Source organism: Pan troglodytes, chromosome 6 (genome assembly GCF_028858775.2).
Source record: "Pan troglodytes isolate AG18354 chromosome 6, NHGRI_mPanTro3-v2.0_pri, whole genome shotgun sequence".
In the NCBI taxonomy this organism is placed as follows: domain Eukaryota; kingdom Metazoa; phylum Chordata; class Mammalia; order Primates; family Hominidae; genus Pan; species Pan troglodytes.
The window spans coordinates 172,636,351-172,653,188 of NC_072404.2; the positions used below are offsets into that span (position 1 = coordinate 172,636,351).

The 16,838-nt window shown below is 52.3% G+C and overlaps 1 protein-coding gene across 7 annotated transcripts in view; it reads right to left on the bottom strand.

Annotated features, from left to right (window-relative positions):
- The window catches only part of PTPRN2 (protein tyrosine phosphatase receptor type N2), a 1,123,220-nt gene that overhangs the window by 42,724 nt on the left and 1,063,658 nt on the right, over positions 1 to 16,838 (bottom strand). For all 7 annotated transcript variants that reach the window (XM_024358152.3, XM_024358150.3, XM_024358149.3 and 4 more), the window contains one exon: positions 12,974 to 13,051. In XM_024358152.3, the coding sequence (XP_024213920.2) occupies positions 12,974 to 13,051 (78 nt within the window). The remainder of the gene's footprint in view (positions 1 to 12,973; positions 13,052 to 16,838) is intronic.

Sequence of the window (16,838 nt, forward strand, 5' to 3'; positions counted from 1 at the left end):
ATGTCATCAGCCATCAGGGAAATGCAAATCAAAACCACAGCGCACTGGCACCTCATGCCTGTTGGGATGGCTGCCACCGAAAAGAGGGGGATGGCAAGTGTTGGAGAGGATGTGGAAGAGACGGAACCTTACACACTATACGGTAGCAATGTGAGTGAGGGCAGCCTTTACAGAAAACAGTATGGAGGGCCAGGCACGGTGGCTCACACCTGTAATCCCAGCACTTTGGGAGGCCGAGGCAGGTGGATCACGAGGTCAGGAGTTCGAGACCAGCCTGACCAACATGGTGAAACACCATCTCTACTAAAAATACAAAAATTGGCCGGGTATCGTGGCGTGCACCTGTAATCCCAGCTACTCAGGAGGCTGAGGCAGGAGAACCTCTTGAACCTGGGAGGCGGAGGTTGCAGTGAGCCGAGACTGTGTCATTGCACTCCAGCCTGGGTAACAAGAGCAAAACTCCACCTCAAAAAAAAAAAAACAACAATAAAACCAGTATGGAGAGCCTCAAACAATTACACGGAACCACTGTGTGATCCAGCAATCCCACTTCTGGGTATAGACCCAAAGGAAATAAAATCAGTGTGTGGAAGGGACATCAGCACCCCTTTGTTTATTGCAGAACTATTCACAATAAACAAGATTTGGAACAACCCACATGTCCGTCAATGGATAATGGCTAAAGAAAATGTGGTATATACACAATGAAATATTATTCAGCCTTAAGAAAGAATGAACTCCTGTCATTTTTGACAACATGGATGAACCTGGAGGACACGACGTTAAATTGAAATAAGCCGGACACAGAAGGACAGGCACCCCATGATCTCACTCACATGTGGCACCTAAAAAGGACAAACTCAGGGACAGAGTAGAAGGGGGGCTGCCAGGACCTGGGGCTGAGGGTGGAATGGGGAGCAATTGATCCAAAGGTAGTAACTTCCAGTAGAGGACAGCTGAATTCTGGAGACCTGGCATTCAGCATGGTGACTGTAGTTAATAAGAGTGTTGGGCACAGAGATTTGCCAGGAGAGTAGGCTTCAGGTGCTTCACCACACACAAAGAAACGGTAACTACGCGAGGAGACGTGTATTCATTAGCTTGACTGTGGTCATCATTCACGATGTCTGCGTGTGTCAGAACATCAGGCTGTACACCTTAAACATTTACAATTAAAAACAACTTGACCGGGCACAGGGGCTCGCACCTCTAATCCCAGCACTTTGGGAGGCCAAGGCAGGCGAATCACTTGAGGTCAGGAGTTCGAGACTAGCCTCACCAACATGGCAAAACCCTGTCTTTACTAAAAATAGAAAATTAGCCAGGTGTGTTGGTGGGTGCTGTAATCCCAGCTACTCAGGAGGCTGAGGCAGGAGAACTGCTTGTGCCTGGAAGGCAGAGGTTGCAGTGAGCTGAGATTATGCCACTGCACGCCAACCTGGGTGACAGAGCGAGACTCTGTCTCAAACACACACACACACACACACACACACACACACACACACACACACACTCTTAAAATAAGCTCTTCTGAAGCCCCACAGAGACCTGATTTAAGGGAAGATGATCAATCTGAAATAGTGAAACACTGGAGCTGGATGTGGTGGTGTGCACCTGTAGTCCCAGCTAGTTGGGAGGCTGAGGTGGGTGGGAGGATCATTTGAGCCCAGGAGTTCAGGACCAGCCTGGGCAACATAGTGAGATCCCATCTCTGAAAAACAAAACAAAAAACTGAAATAGTGAAACGCCAGGCTATTTTCTCTACAAAACATCCCTGGGCCCCTTCAGGAGGAAAGCTTCTCCTCCTTCTACTTAGATCTTTTGTGATGAGTCCCTCCCTGCCTGTGTTAGTCTCGTCTTTAGCCCGTATGTCTTTCCTCTACCAGACTATCATCTCTTTAAAGACTCCATCCTAGTCCAGTTACCTTTTCTACCCTCCATGGCATCTAACAGATGCTTCATTGAAAACAATTCACATTTCTAAGAGGCCGTTTGGATATTTATGTAAAAAAAAGATAACCGAAAGAAAATGTTATCAAAGGCTTGCATGGCAGAAGTCCTCCAGGACTTGCTTAAATGTACAGACAAGTGTTCAGTTTTTAAAAAAACAAGCATGGTAACTGCATCCCGCTGAAGCGGTTGCCATGAAGATGCATTTCCTCCAGAGCAGGTGCGGGGCCCACGCAATTCTGCTGCACAGCTCATTTCTGCTCATTTCTGTTGTGAGCGTCCTCTCGGCTGAACAGAGGTTTAGACTTATAAAGAAGATGCAGCTAAATTTAAAAGGATGAGGAGTCAGTTAATGGGAAAACACTCGTATTTCACTCCTTAGGAGCTCACCAATGCCTGGAAGTTAAACTGTGCGGTCTGAGACAGATTAAAGAGGAAGAAATAGTGTGTGTGACATCTTTTGCAGGGGAAACCTTCAGCTCTGCTCTCACCCTGCCCAGAGGACAGTCCTAAGAAATGAAGCTTCAGGCTTTGCGGCTCTGGTTCCGAGAGTCACAGGCTCCAGGCCACAGCACGCACGTTTGGACACGGTAATATAACCCAACGCAGGGTGATGAAACCTTCGTGATGCCGTCCATGACCAGCTCATGGTGCACCTACCTGGCTTTTTTTTAGTAAACAAATATGTCAGCGTGGGATTCATTTAGGGATGACACGATGAGGTGACGTAGCCCACACACACGTCAGCAGTGCTGATGGAAAGGCTGATGAGGGGGCAGCGGGAGGAACCCCCCTGTGCCGCTATCAGATCGACGCCTGTGCTGCCTCGTAGCCCCATCCCAGGGCTGAGGAGCAGCTGCAGCAACCTCTGGGACTTTTCCACCAGCAGTATTGCCGCCCAGGAGGAAGGGGAAGCCTCAGAACACCAGCAGTATTGCCGCCCAGGAGAAAGGGGAAGCCTCAGAACACCAGCAGTATTGCTGCCCAGGAGGAAGGGGAAGCCTCAGAACACCAGCAGTATTGCTGCCCAGGAGGAAGGGGAAGCCTCAGAACACCAGCAGTATTGCTGCCCAGGAGGAAGGGGAAGCCTCAGAACACCAGCAGTATTGCCGCCCAGGAGGAAGGGGAAGCCTCAGAATGAGGACTTGCCACGCCACCAAAGTCGGGTCTGTGTTCTCCGGGAAGGACTCAGCCTGCTTGTGTGCGAGCAGACCCCGTGTGGCTTGGTGTGGCCATCCTGCCACATAGGGGTTCCCACGGTGGGAATGCACTCACACACTGGACTTCCTCTCCACCCGGCCTTTGTGTGACCACCGTGGGTGCCTTTGTGATCAGGCATTGGACCCGCACAGGAAGTCACCTGGCACAGGCGTCACTGAGACTCCCTGTGGCCTCTGCCTGTGCTCACGTTCCCGGTTAAATATGCGCCTGGTCTCCTTGCGGGGAGGTGCTGCACTGGGCGGCCTTTCCTTTTCAAGATCAGGACCTGACATAAATGCATCAGATCCAGTTGTGAAGCAAGAGAGGAAGAGGAAGAGGGGAGGAGGAGTGGGGAGGGGAGGAGCTGGGCGGAGGCTGGGAACCAATCACACACAGGAGCAGCAGAGCCTGCTGTTCTCAGCTGGAGCGGTAAGAATCAGTCAGAAAGGAAAGCCGGACCTGTCCTTTCTACTTGAGTCGCATTTTAAATTCCGCATGTGTGCGGCGAGAGACTGACCGACCATCTTTGCACTGTCCCAGGCAGAACCATGGACAAGCTTTGAGGTCATAGGTTTCAAACCCAAAATTTAGATAAGGCAACGTGAGAAACAGTTTCTTTCACCTTTAAGGGTTCATGAATTTATGAATAGAAAAAAATCCAGCAAGACCAAACCTTTGAAATATAACAATGTCCTGGAAAGTCTCAGGCATGTGGTTAAAGTACTTATCAATCATGGAAATGAAAAATCAAGTTTTTCCTAAGAAATTAAGAATAAACACAACTCTCATGTTAATTCCTAAGAATTAACACAACTCTCATGCTTCCCTTTAATCAAGTAACGTGCCTTAAAATCAACCCATCTGTGAGGTAGCAGCCTCCGAAGTCATTTCCCCCCGCTAACCTCCTGACTCTCCCTTCACTCCAGAGTCAGTGAGATCCACAGCAGGTTCCCTCTCGCACCAGTCACTGTCCACAGGGTGGAACAGGATGATGAGCAAGCTGAGTCTTCACCCACACTAGGGAGCTGCAGGGACTTGGGGACATTCTCATGCTCTTGGAGCCAGACCACTTAAGGTAACCAAGGACCCAGAGCAGACACCGTGGCCCCGGGCTGGACACATCTGACGAGAAAGGAGAGGCTGCCAGACACCGGGTCTGTCCTGGAGACTCAGGGCCCCCGCTGCTGGACGCCACGTCTGTCCTGGAGACTCAGGGCCCCCTGCTACTGGACACTGGGCCTGTCCTGGAGACTCAGGGGCCCCGCTGCTGGATGCTGGGTCTGTCCTGGATGCTCAGGGTCCCCACTGTTGGACACCGGGTCTGTCCGGGACACTCAGGGCCCTGCCTCCCACATGCCGAGGGAACATTAAAACGGTTGTGAGTAGCTTGGGGCCGTGAACCAGCTTGGGCTGAGCAGATGCCATCTTTGGAGGATTTAAATGTTTTTAAAAATTAGGTGGTGTAGGACCATCCCCTCCACCGGGGCCAGGCCAGGGTCATCTCTGGATGCTCTGAGGTTTGGTTGCTGGTGGTGCTGATGGTGATGCCTGCAGTGGTCATCCTGGGCTGATCAAGGAAGCTGCCCAGAGACAGTGCATGGTGTGGAATCCAGGCCTGCCATCTTCCCACCCACCCCTGCCTGGACTAGTGCAGTAGCTGACACAGCAGACAGGCAGATACGCAGGCAGGCAGACAGGCAGACAGACAAGACAGGCAGGCAGACAGACAAGACAGGCAGGCAGACAGGCAGACAGAGACAAGACAGGCAGGCAGACAGGCAGAGATAAGACAGGCAGACAGGCAGACAGGCGAGACAGGCAGACAGACAGGCAGACAAACAGGCAGACAGACAGGCAGAGACAAGACAGGCAGGCAGGCAGATGGACAGGCAGACAGGCAGACAAGCCACTGGTGCTGGGTGGTGGGCGGCCCTACACGGTGACAGTCAGCTGTCAACTGTCATTCTCCTGCACCTCGGCCTTGTCACCGGTGGCTGGCAGGCAGTTGGAAGGAAACACCGTTAAATTCTTTGGGTCTTCCACAGTTCCAAGTTCAGAATTTTTTCTTAACCATAGTAAGAACTATGATCTACAGATGCCAAATAATAAAAAGCTGTATTTATATCAAGCCTATCAATTTGGAAATGAGAAAACATATCCCCCCAGCTGAGGCTTCATCACAGAATACTTTTAGAAAGCAGAAACTAGAAATTGAAAGTGCACCTTTTTCTTGGTAAAATGTTGATGTGCAATAAAAGTCAACACACATCCGATACCAGCGGGACACCTGCTGACTTCAGCGAGCGCTTTGTGCTCTCTCTGGGGGCCAGGAGAACTGCTTCGTGTCTGACTCCGTCCTGAAAGGCAGCCTGTTCATCAGACAGGAGAGGCAAGGCTGAACTTTGGAGTTGTCCTCTTGGCTGAGCCTCCCATACAGGGAGCCAGTTCCCACGGTGGCTGTCCCCGTGCCTGGGCTCCCGCGGTGGCTGTCCCCATGCCTGGGTTCCCGAGGTGGCTGTCCCCGTGCCTGGGCTCCCACGGTGGCTGTCCCCATGCCTGGGCTCCCACGGTGGCTGTCCCCGTGCCTGGGCTCCCGCGGTGGCTGTCCCCGTGCCTGGGCTCCCGTGGTGGCTGTCCCCGTGCCTGGGCTCCCGAGGTGGCTGTCCCCGTGCCTGGGCTCCCGTGGTGGCTGTCCCCGTGCCTGGGCTCCCGAGGTGGCTGTCCCCGTGCCTGGGTTCCCGCGGTGGCTGTCCCCGTGCCTGGGCTCCCGCGGTGGCTGTCCCCATGCCTGGGTTCCTGCGGTGGCTGTCCCCGTGCCTGGGCTCCCGCAGTGGCTGTCCCCGTGCCTGGGTTCCTGCGGTGGCTGTCCCCGTGCCTGGGCTCCAGGGCCCTGGCTTTCCATGTCACATCTGCAGACATCCACTCCGCACCTGATGGTGACAGACTACGCTGCCTACATTTCTGGTTTAGAAACAGCTGTTGCGTATCTCCTGGGCACAGCCAGTGTTTGGTGGTGACACACAGAAGCTCTCTCTGGAAGAAGAGCACATAATTCTGCAGCTTTTTCTAAAAATAGGAAAGGGGGGATGGCGGGTGGCCAACTCCCTTCAGTTGACGTGAGCCGCGTAGCACAGGGTGTGGTAGAAGGTGGCGCAGCAGGTGCAGGCAGTAATGAGGTGGTCCGTGATGGAATATCGATGCCCGCGGCCCCTCCCCTGCCTCCCCGGCAGTCCTAATCCTGCAGCTACAGTCCTGCCCGCAGGGGCTTCTCTGTGATCCAGCTACAGTCCTGCCCGCAGGGGCTTCTCTGTGACAGCCGCCCTGTGCACCAGGACATGACTGGGCTGGGGACGCACTGTGGGGCCACGTCCCCGGGAAGGTGCAGACCTCGCTTCCCCGTGGGGAAGTCTCGGCACCTGGAGAAAGCGTCACTTTATCTCCTGTCTCTGAGGACTTTGACGTTCACATATTCTGCGCCTTGAGACTCTGCACGCGTGTATTTTTGTAAACAACACCTAGTCTGGACATGCCGAGGTCACTGCTGCCGGATCTCTCTTTTCTGTTTATAGAGACGTCTTCATGTCACTGTGCCTTCTTTATCTGTGAGGAGTGTGTGTGCTGAAGAGACACCCTGGCACTACACATGTCTGGGTCTAGAATGGGCTTTGCATCCCACCAGCTGTGTGGATCTGGGTGGGTCCTTATGGCTCTCTGGGCCACAGCTTCATCCTGGGTAGAATTGGGCTCGCTCTGTATATCTCTATTTTAATTGTAGTAAAAGATACCTAACATATAATTTACCATTTGTTTAAGTGCACAGTGCAGCAGCAGTAAGGGCCTTCCCACCGTTCTGCAACCGTCATCGTCACCACGCTCTTCAGAGCATTCTCATCTTCCCAAATGGAAGCCCTGTCCCCATCAACCCCCTCTGCACTGTCCCCTCCCTGAGCCCCTGGCCACTACCCCCTAGATTCATACTAGGCTTCTATGAATCTGACGCCTCCGGGGACCCCATAAGGTGGAATGACGGGAGGCTCACGACGGCGTCATCGCAGGGTCAATGGCTCAGCCAAATGAGATCCCATATGGGAAGTGCCTGCCCAGGGCCTGGCATTGAAGAGCTCAATAAATGGGACTTCCTTTCTTCCCCCAGCCCCCTTTCCTTATGCCCACTGGACTCGAATGTCCCCTCCAATGGGTGCGTGTCTTTCACTCAAGGTGGCCCCATTTGGCAGGTGGGAGGCGTCTTTGCAGATTAAAATACACTTTCTAGAGAAAGGCTTTCTAGAGAAAGGCTATCTGACAGGTACCCAAAGCCGCAGGGATCCAGGAGTGGACCATGGAGACCTGCCTTCTCCTCTCGTCTTCCTTCCTGATATTCAGCCTCCTCCCTAAGCGGCGTGTGGACAGCAACCAGAGCTCAACGCCTGGGGGTGTCAACGGATGGGTATGAGGTGTTAAGACTCCTTATTTAGAAGCATTGAACAAAACAGTAAAACCTCACAGCCAAACTCGTGTTCCTAATTTAAAATTTATTAGAATATTCTTAACCCTTCTTCAGATCTAAATAATAGTCTTAGGATTTTAAAAAGAAAGTTTTACGCACCACCAAGTCCAGACGCCAGCCGAGGCCAAGTTTCCTTGTGACGTCTGGGCTGACAGCGGCGGCGTGGATGAAGAAGGAGCTTGTGGGTGGCGCTCTATGCCGAGGACGGCTTTTTCTGCCTCCTGCAGTGATTTTCAAAACTCTCACCACCCCGGCTGTTTCCACCAAACTCTCTGGCTTCTTTTTCTGTTGTGTTTTGAATGTCAGCACCCTTTTTGAATTTATGATCCCAGAAGGAACATCATATTCCAGATATCATCCCAGAATGACCAGCAAAGAGGACGGTGGACATGTTTCTTCCTAAGATCTTGATATGACTTCAAATAATGTAGCACAAGATTGGCCCATACTTAAGTTTTCTTTCCATTCTTCCTTTAAAATTGTTCCACACTTTTAAAAAAAAGTTTATATGACAAAATGACACCCTCACCCCAAAATGGGTATTCTTTCCTTGAGGGATGTTTTATTTCTAGGCCAGTTTACTACTTACTAGTAACACTGATTTCTGAACTGTAACTCAGACTTCCACAGACCCCTCTGAGCTGGAGTAAGGACCAGGAATTCAGCCAAATGATTTGGAGAGCACTCACAGACAAGGAATTAATTTGGGGTACATCTTCCTTTAGGTAATGAATTTATTTTTAGGAATTTCTTGATGTAAGTCAAATTTTGGAAATCAAATTCTTGAAATGCATCCAGCGTCCATATAGAGCTGGTTCACTGCAGGAAAGCGCCGTGTGTGCAGTGAGTGGTGACCCTCTGTGGATTTTCGTGCAGGTTCTGGGCTCTGCTCAGGGACGCAGCATGGACAGAGGTGCTGTGGGCCCTGCGGGAAGGGGAGCTGATGGGGCCTCGCGGTGCCATGCTGGGGGAGAGGCTGGTGCGCGTGGAGTGACCCCGATGCCCCATGCTCACCGAGGGGACTTCCCCTGAACCCGTCTTCCAGGCTCCTCCCTTCTGGACCCATGGGCCCCTGTACAGCATTTCTTGCTGAGGAACTTGGGGTCCTCCTGGCTCCTCTGCCTCCCAGCCGCCCAGTGACCTCCAAATGGACTCCTGACCCATCACCACGTCATGTGGGTGCCAATTAGCTGCTTGGAAAAGGTCTTTTTTCTTCTTAGCCATTGTACTGGGTAGAAGCATGTACCCCCAAATCCATGTCCACCTGGAACCCGTGAATGTGGTCTTATTTGGAAATAGGGTCTTTGCATATGTGGTCAAGTTAAGGTGAGGTCACATAGGCTAGGATGAGCTCTCAGTCCAATGACTGACATCCTTAGAAGAGGAGGGAAATTTGGACCCTGACATAAATCCACGGTGGGGAAAAGCTGTGTGACAGGGAGGCTGAGATGAGGGGGACACTTCGAATCCCCCAAGGAGTGCACGGGCCTGGGGCAGACACAGCCGTCTTTCCCATCACGGCCTTTCTCACGCTCACGCTTTCTTCCTGGAATTTGCTGATTACCGACAGAGAAGAAACACCTGTGGACCTGCCCCAAGGAGGAGCTTCAGATCAGCATCAACAGCCGGAGATAAAAGGAAGGTGCTTTGGGATGATCCATAACCTTCAGTCTGTGTCCCGATCCTTGCTCAGCATCTGAGAATGGTCCAGAATGGGGATGCAGGAGGAGACGGTCACTCCAACTCAGCCTGTTGACTTCGTCATCACCAACTTCGCATTTCAAATCCACCTTTGTCCTTAAAAATACACGTTACCGTGGGTTTGGAAAAGTTCTGCCTTCCGTGGGAGGTTTTAAAGACAGGTGTTCTTCCTCTGCCTGCATTCTGCTAAGCCAGAGAGGGCAAAGAGAACCCTAACTTTGAATTTTTAAGAATGTCAATCTTGGGGCTTACTGGTAATTATTCAATGAAGAGCAACGCCTGAGAGATGCTGACATTCGAAAACACACGGCTTAGAGGCCTCCCAGGCAAATGTGACTGCGCTAGGAAGCAACTCTCCTCCGTCCTGCTCTGTGTGGATTTAGGGCATCGATGGTGGGCAGCCCCTGCGTTCTGCACAGAGGCATCCCCAGGTTGAGGGATGAGGTGGAAGCAATGACGTCGTGGTCAGGGACGTCTGCAGGGAGCAAAATGAAGCGAGTTTCTTTAGTTCACAATTTCTCAGAGGCTCTGCTGGGCTGGCATGCTCGAGAACATCCTGGGAGGGCTGAGGCTACTGGCCATGAGCTCTTGTCTTAGAAAAGCTGTGACCAGGTTGAGGGACGCTGGGGTTTCCTGGAACCACCTGATACCTGCTGACCGAGATGCGTCTCAAAATTATCTTGCATTTCACCTTGCTTTAAAATTTGTCTCTACTTATTTCATACAGAGATGCATTATTTCAATTTCAAGAATGTATGCTCCTTGATTATCACTCTAAAATAGCCCATAAGATGTAAACACTGATCAAATGAATTGCCTCCAACAATTGCAACTATCCATAATAAACAGTAAGAAAAATGGTTCACGCCTTCTGTTCACTAGCCACAGGAATCTGGGCATGCTATGAGCCTCTGAGTCTCACGGACCACAGAGACTACAGGTCAGCATGTGAGAGCTTCACAAAGGACCCAGCACCTGCTGAACGGAGGTTGGATGTGGGCATCATCGTGGTCGTTGAGCATGGACGCCGAGAGGCTTCACGCAGGACGGAGGGTGGATGTGGCACCTGCTGAACCGAGGGTGGACGTGGGCATCATTGTGGTCGTTGAGTGTGGACGCTGAGAGGCTTCACGCAGGACGGAGGGTGGATGTGGCACCTGCTGAACGGAGGGTGGATGTGGGCATCATCGTGGTCGTTGCGCGTGGACACCGAGAGCCTTCACACAGGATGGTGGGTGGGTGTGGCACCTGCTGAACGGAGGGTGGATGTGGGCATCATCGTGGTCGTTGAGCATGGACACTGAGAGCCTTCACACAGGATGGTGGGTGGATGTGGCACCTACTGAACCGAGGGTGGATGTGGGCATCATCGTGGTCATTGAGCATGGACACCGAGAGCCTTCACACAGGATGGTGGGTGGATGTGGCACCTGCTGAACGGAGGGTGGATGTGGGCATCATCGTGGTTGTTGAGCATGGACACCGAGAGCCTTCACACAGGATGGTGGGTGGATGTGGCACCTACTGAACCGAGGGTGGATGTGGGCATCATCGTGGTCATTGAGCGTGGACACCGAGAGCCTTCACACAGGATGGTGGGTGGATGTGGCACCTGCTGAACGGAGGGTGGATGTGGGCATCATCGTGGTCGTTGAGCATGGACACCGAGAGCCTTCACACAGGATGGTGGGTGGATGTGGCACCTACTGAACCAAGGGTGGATGTGGGTATCATCGTGGTCATTGAGCGTGGATGCCCTCCAGACCCTGTGGCTTTGCTGGACAGAGAAGTCTTGCACAGGTGAGGAGATGAAGTTGATGTTGGGCTGTGGGGGCCCAAGGGCTCGTAAAAATGAAAGAACACATATTTGGGGGCACCCCATGCCACACACAAATAAGCACATTTTGGGTAATGGGTTGAGGTGGATGAAAACTCCGGTGGTATTAGGACTCCGTGGGTATTCTCTGCCCGCCCTCCAATTCTGAACACTCTGTCCTTTTCCCTGAGGAGCTGGGGTGAGCGTGCGCAGCAGGGGGCATCTCTGGACGGGCCCTGGGGCTCCATTCTAAGGGCAGCGCTGGGACAGATGGGTCCATGTTTCAGGAAGGCAGGTGTGTGCCATGCGAAGACCTTCCTACCACAAAACTCCCGAGACGATGGGCCCCAGGGTGCCATCTTCTCTGGGACAGGCATGTTCTCACCGGGCTGGGCGACTCCCCAGCTGTGACAAGTAGGGAGCCCAAGTGCCCCCAAAACCATCCAAGTGCCGCAGGTTCACCGTGCCATGCTGGGATTACAAGCTTCAACAACGTCACACAGAGATGCAGTTTAGTTTTATTTATTTATTTTCAATAGTGTGAAGACACAGGCAGACACAAAGGGCAGGAGGTCATACCGATGTGTTTCAGATCCTGGAGTCATCCGAGCTGTCCTGGGTAAGTGATGCCATCTCTCCAATACCCATGTGCCTTGCCCATAAAATGGGATGATGGCACCTGAGGATTCAAATGCTCACCATGCAAGGGCGCTCGGAGGCCCTCGGAAACCCGGATCTGTTCCAGACTTTTCTGGAAAGCCCTGCAGAGACTGTTCTCAAGGGCAGAGAGAGGAGGCTCCCCTTCCTGTAATCGGAGTCACGCGAGGCTGACGGGAAAGCCAGGAAAGGGAAGTAAAGGGAATAGGAAGAGCCTGGGGCAGAAGTGAATTTACCAACTCCGGTGCACAGCGACATCAGGAAGTGTCTCACCCCAGTGCTGCACGGGCGCCCGGGCTGCGGATCGCCAGGAGGCCCGGGCTGCGGATCGCCAGGAGGCTGCAGCCTGACCCCAGCGTCACTGCTGCGACAGGCACCTCCCTGCCTGGATTCTGCCGCATGGGTGACGCGTCGCTTCCCACCTTCGTCCCCAGCTCAACTCTCCTTAGGAGCTCCTCTCTGCCAGGCTCGGGGTTGGCTGGTGTGCCCGACACGCGGCCGGTGCCTGTGCTCCTGCGGTAACTCACGGCCACGTTCCAGGTTCCAGAACCCATTCCTATTCAGCTTTGTCACGTGGCTGGTGAGGGGAGACCCCGGGGGCAGCTGGAGAAGGAAGACCCCACCTGCCCTCTGCATGTTGCTCTATTTGCTGACGTTTGACATTCACGTCAGCCCTCATGTCTGTGCCTTCATCTGTGTGACCTGGGCTTGCGTCGAATAGAGAAGCACGGCCTGGCCTTCAGATGCCCTACAGGACTCCAGGAGAGGATGATAGAGGATGTGCGTGGGTCCTGCTGTGACCGCCATCATAACAACGCCATGGACAAAAGGCACATTTCAATAACATGGAATGACTTATTAACTTTATCTTCGCTGTTTTATAAAATGCAAATGTAAAGTGGCTTAAAAGTAATGATCTTGAAAGCATTAAATCTCTCAAAGGGAATTTTTTCATACTCAAGTTTTGGAAAACAAAAGATTGATAATAAAAAATATGAACAGACTGAAATTCTGATATAAGTAACATTTGATGAGCATTTGTAAGAAGTTTGATTGGCTTAATCAGATTCAAGACACGATTCGTGACCCAGTTATTGAGATCTTCTTTTCAGAAAGAGAGATTTTAATTTAAAAATGTTCACCTGCCAAAAGTCAGCCACGGTGGCGGGCAGCGGTCCCTGGGTGGCGATGTACGCGGGGTTCCTCGGGTCGTGATCCATCTGCGGAGACAAGACCACACCACAGCGGTTAGCCAGGAGGTTAGGAAGCCTGGAGGTTAGGAAGCCTGGAGGTTAGGAAGCCTGGAGGTTAGGAAGCCGGAAGGTTAGAAAACCCGGAGGTTAGGAAGCCAGGAGGTTAGGAAGCCCGGAGGTTAGGAAACCCGGAGGTTAGGAAGCCAAGAGGTTAGGAAGCCAGGAGGTTAGGAAGCCTGGTGGTTAGGAAGCCAGGAGGTTAGGAAGCCCGGAGATTAGGAAGCCAGGAGGTTAGGAAGCCAGGAGGTTAGGAAGCCTGGTGGTTAGGAAGCCAGGAGGTTAGGAAGCCCGGAGGTTAGGAAGCCAGGTTAGGAAGCCCGGAGGTTAGGAAGCCAGGAGGTTAGGAAGCCTGGTGGTTAGGAAGCCCGGAAGTTAGGAAGCCCAGAGGTTACGGAGCCCGGAGGTTAGGAAGCCAGGAAGCAGAGCCCGGGTTCAGGAAGAGGGAAAGGTGGCGTCTCCTGAACTGAGCAACACACAACTTGCCCTTTGTTGATTCAAACGAGCACCCGGCACAGGTAGGGACCCAGCTGTCCCGAGCCTTGAGCCTGAACCACTGCGTCTGAAATGCTTTCCTTATACCGGAGGTTGAGGTTCTAAGAGCAGCATCCACAGAAATGAAGACCAGTAGCCCAAGGAGGGCAGGCAGCCATTGTTAGCCCACTCAGCAGGTGCGACCCCATGACATGGATGAGCTTTCCAGCCTGCAAGTGACCCCAGAGCTTCCTGGCCACGGAGCCCACCCAGGCTGCCCTGTGTTCAGGAGAACGAGCCTCTTGCTAGAGCCACAGGGCTGGCTGGGGTGAGGCTGAGCTCCAAGCTCTCAATGGAGAGTGTGAACAGGGTTCCTCCAGGCCTCATGGACAAACTTGCCAGCGTCCTGGGAGAACGAACTAGCGCTACCTGCTGCTTCCCTGCTGGAGTTAACTCGTTGTGTGTGGGGGCTTGTTTTTGTGTATCCTGGAAAGGGGGCACAGGCACAGCCGGTCGGCCTGGGCCTGGGCCTGGGTCTGTGGCAGAGCCGGGGCGGAAGGGCCTTGCTGGGAGTGGCCTCCTGTTCTGTTTCCCCACCAGGCAGGGACCAGAAACAAAGAGGGCAGGTGTGGGCTCTCCGGCTCCCCAGTTTGTCCGAACGCATCTTGCTAGCTCCAATGGTAGAAGGTTGGCTTAGAAGACCATAATTATTACATTTATTTCGAAGATTAAGCACAGAAAAAAGAACTTGAGGACAAAGCCTCGAGAGGCAAGCGAGATTTGAGCACATTGCTGAGGGGCGTCAGATGGAGGTGGTTCTGTCTTCCAGAGGGCAAGCCCAGGCCACCCTGCAAAGGACACGAAGATACCAGGACATCACTATCATCCCCAGGGCTCACCAGCTCCTCCCCACACCTCCCAGAAGCGTCTGCAGAGACTGACCCCTGGAGAGCCGGATGCTGCGCTGGGGGAACCTCACCTTGGGGAGGCAGCCGCTTGTGCATCTGACCCACAGTCCTTTCTTCTATTGTGTCTAGGACTAAAATGGACTCTTTTGCTATCAGGGTTTGATTCGAGATTTACAATGTTCCAGATTTCAAGGTAATTATTAAGAATACATTTCTCAACACAGTGAAAAATGAGCAAATTTTAACCCTATGCAATTTTAAGCCAACGCACGAGGACATCAGTGGTGGCCCCGGTGTCACCTTAAGCGCCGCTGCATTTGGGAAGCTGACGTGGGGCACGTTTTCTTGAACAGCGAGCCAGTGAGTCCCCGTGCAGCCGTCACCAGCCCCAGAGATGATGGCTGTCAGCACAAAAGAAGGCACCAAATGCACCTTATAATTATGTTCACCATAAAAGAGGGGCGAGCATAAAGGAACAGATGTAAGTTATTCTCACAGAACAACACGGTGACGCTAGCCGGGGGCTGGGGGGAAGCAGGGAGAAAAGCTTTTTGTGCATCTGATTTAGTGATTCGTAATTAAAACTGGACCTCGTTTTGAAATTCGCCACAACACACATAATACAGGTAAAATTATGTTACCGTCACTGAAAGCCCCAATTAGAATGTTTCAGTAGAAAAATGCTTAGCAGAAATAAGGAGTTTTGATTTTTTGAAATATGCATTTGTTGGGGGTGACAGCTATTTACAGAGACCCCTGTCTCTTCCTTGCAAATAGTGATGCATAAAAAGGAAAGCCCCGCCTCCTTCTGAAATGTGTGTATGTGTGTGTTTTTTTTTTTTTTGCCCAGAGCAATTTCTACAGCAACACATTTTAAAATTGTAAGCATGTTCAAACTAGCACATTTAGTTGCTTTCAAAATGAGAAATAGGTGATTGAAAGTAAAATGCTGGACAGGGTTGCAGGAGGGTCGATAAGGTGACTGTTGATTTAGGTCTGAATTGTTAAGGTGTCCTAAAGTCCACACACCCATCACCTGCTCCAATGCCTAAGACAGGAGCAAATACAGTCAGGGTGCTGGGAGGGGGATGGCTGAACAGGAAGTGCGGGCTGCGCAGACTGAGTGGGGACCGGCCTCACCTCCCTCCCGCCCACCTGCCGTCCTGTGGGGGCCACTGGGAAGGCGGGAACAGCATGATGATCCGAGTGGTGACATGTGTCATCGGTTTCACAATAATGCAGGAGACAATTACATTCATTTAATTCCAGGCACATTCTGTTGAACAGAAAATGATTCTGGGCAGAAGGATTTTGTGGAAGCAGCAACTGCAAAGGCCACAGGCGGCCTCCTTGTGGTCTCACACAGGCTTCGAGGAAAAGTCAAGCAAATACTTAACTGGCCACACAGAGATTTTACTACATTTAAGGTTTTCGGGCAGGATAAGTGGCTGTGGAGGAAATCAAGTGAGTTTCTACTAACATTGCTTTTTCCAATGAGGGCATCTGCGTGACAACCGGACATGGTGGGTGTGTGTCCCTCTGTCTTCCCCACCCAGCGATCACACGGCACCTACTCTGGCTTCCTCCGGTCTTCGTTCTTACTCTTCGCCTCCTACTCATGACTTTCCATTTCACTGCAACATACTTTTTATTTGTATGACTGTTATGTTCCTGACACAAACTGCCTGGCTGTGGGAAAAGGCCTGTCATGTCTCCGGGCCTCAGTCTCCATATCTGTATGGTGGGTGTGTTCAGGGAGTGAGGAGCTTGGACATCAGTGTCTCCGGGCCTCAGTCTCCATATCTGTATGGTGGGTGAGCTCAGGGAGTGAGGAGCTTGGACGTCAGTGTCTCCGGGCCTCAGTCTCCATATCTGTATGGTGGGTGAGCTCAGGGAGTGAAGAGCTTGGACGTCAGTGTCTCCGGGCCTCAGTCTCCATATCTGTATGGTGGGTGAGCTCAGGGAGTGAAGAGCTTGGACGTCAGTGTCTCCGGGCCTCAGTCTCCATATCTCTGCGGTGGGTGTGCTCAGGGAGTGAGGAGCTTGGATGATGCGGTTTCTAAGTGTCCTTTAGCTCTGGATTCCAGTGCACGTGCATGTGCAGACTCATCTGTGTGTATGTGTGTGTCCTGGTGTTGGTCATCCCGAAACTGTCCGTGAAAACCTGTAAATTTATTAGGTGAACGCCAAGCTGTCGGGCGGTCTGCGGCCCGTGAACACGCGTCCATGCTGTCCTCAGTGAACCACAGAAGAAGGAAGGATGCTGCTTCCTCAAGCACAGAGCTGCCGTGTCCTCCAGTGGTGTGCGGGGCCAAGCATCTGAATGGCGAGGTGCCCTCATTTCTGAGCGCTTTCTCCCCAGACAGGGGCTTCTG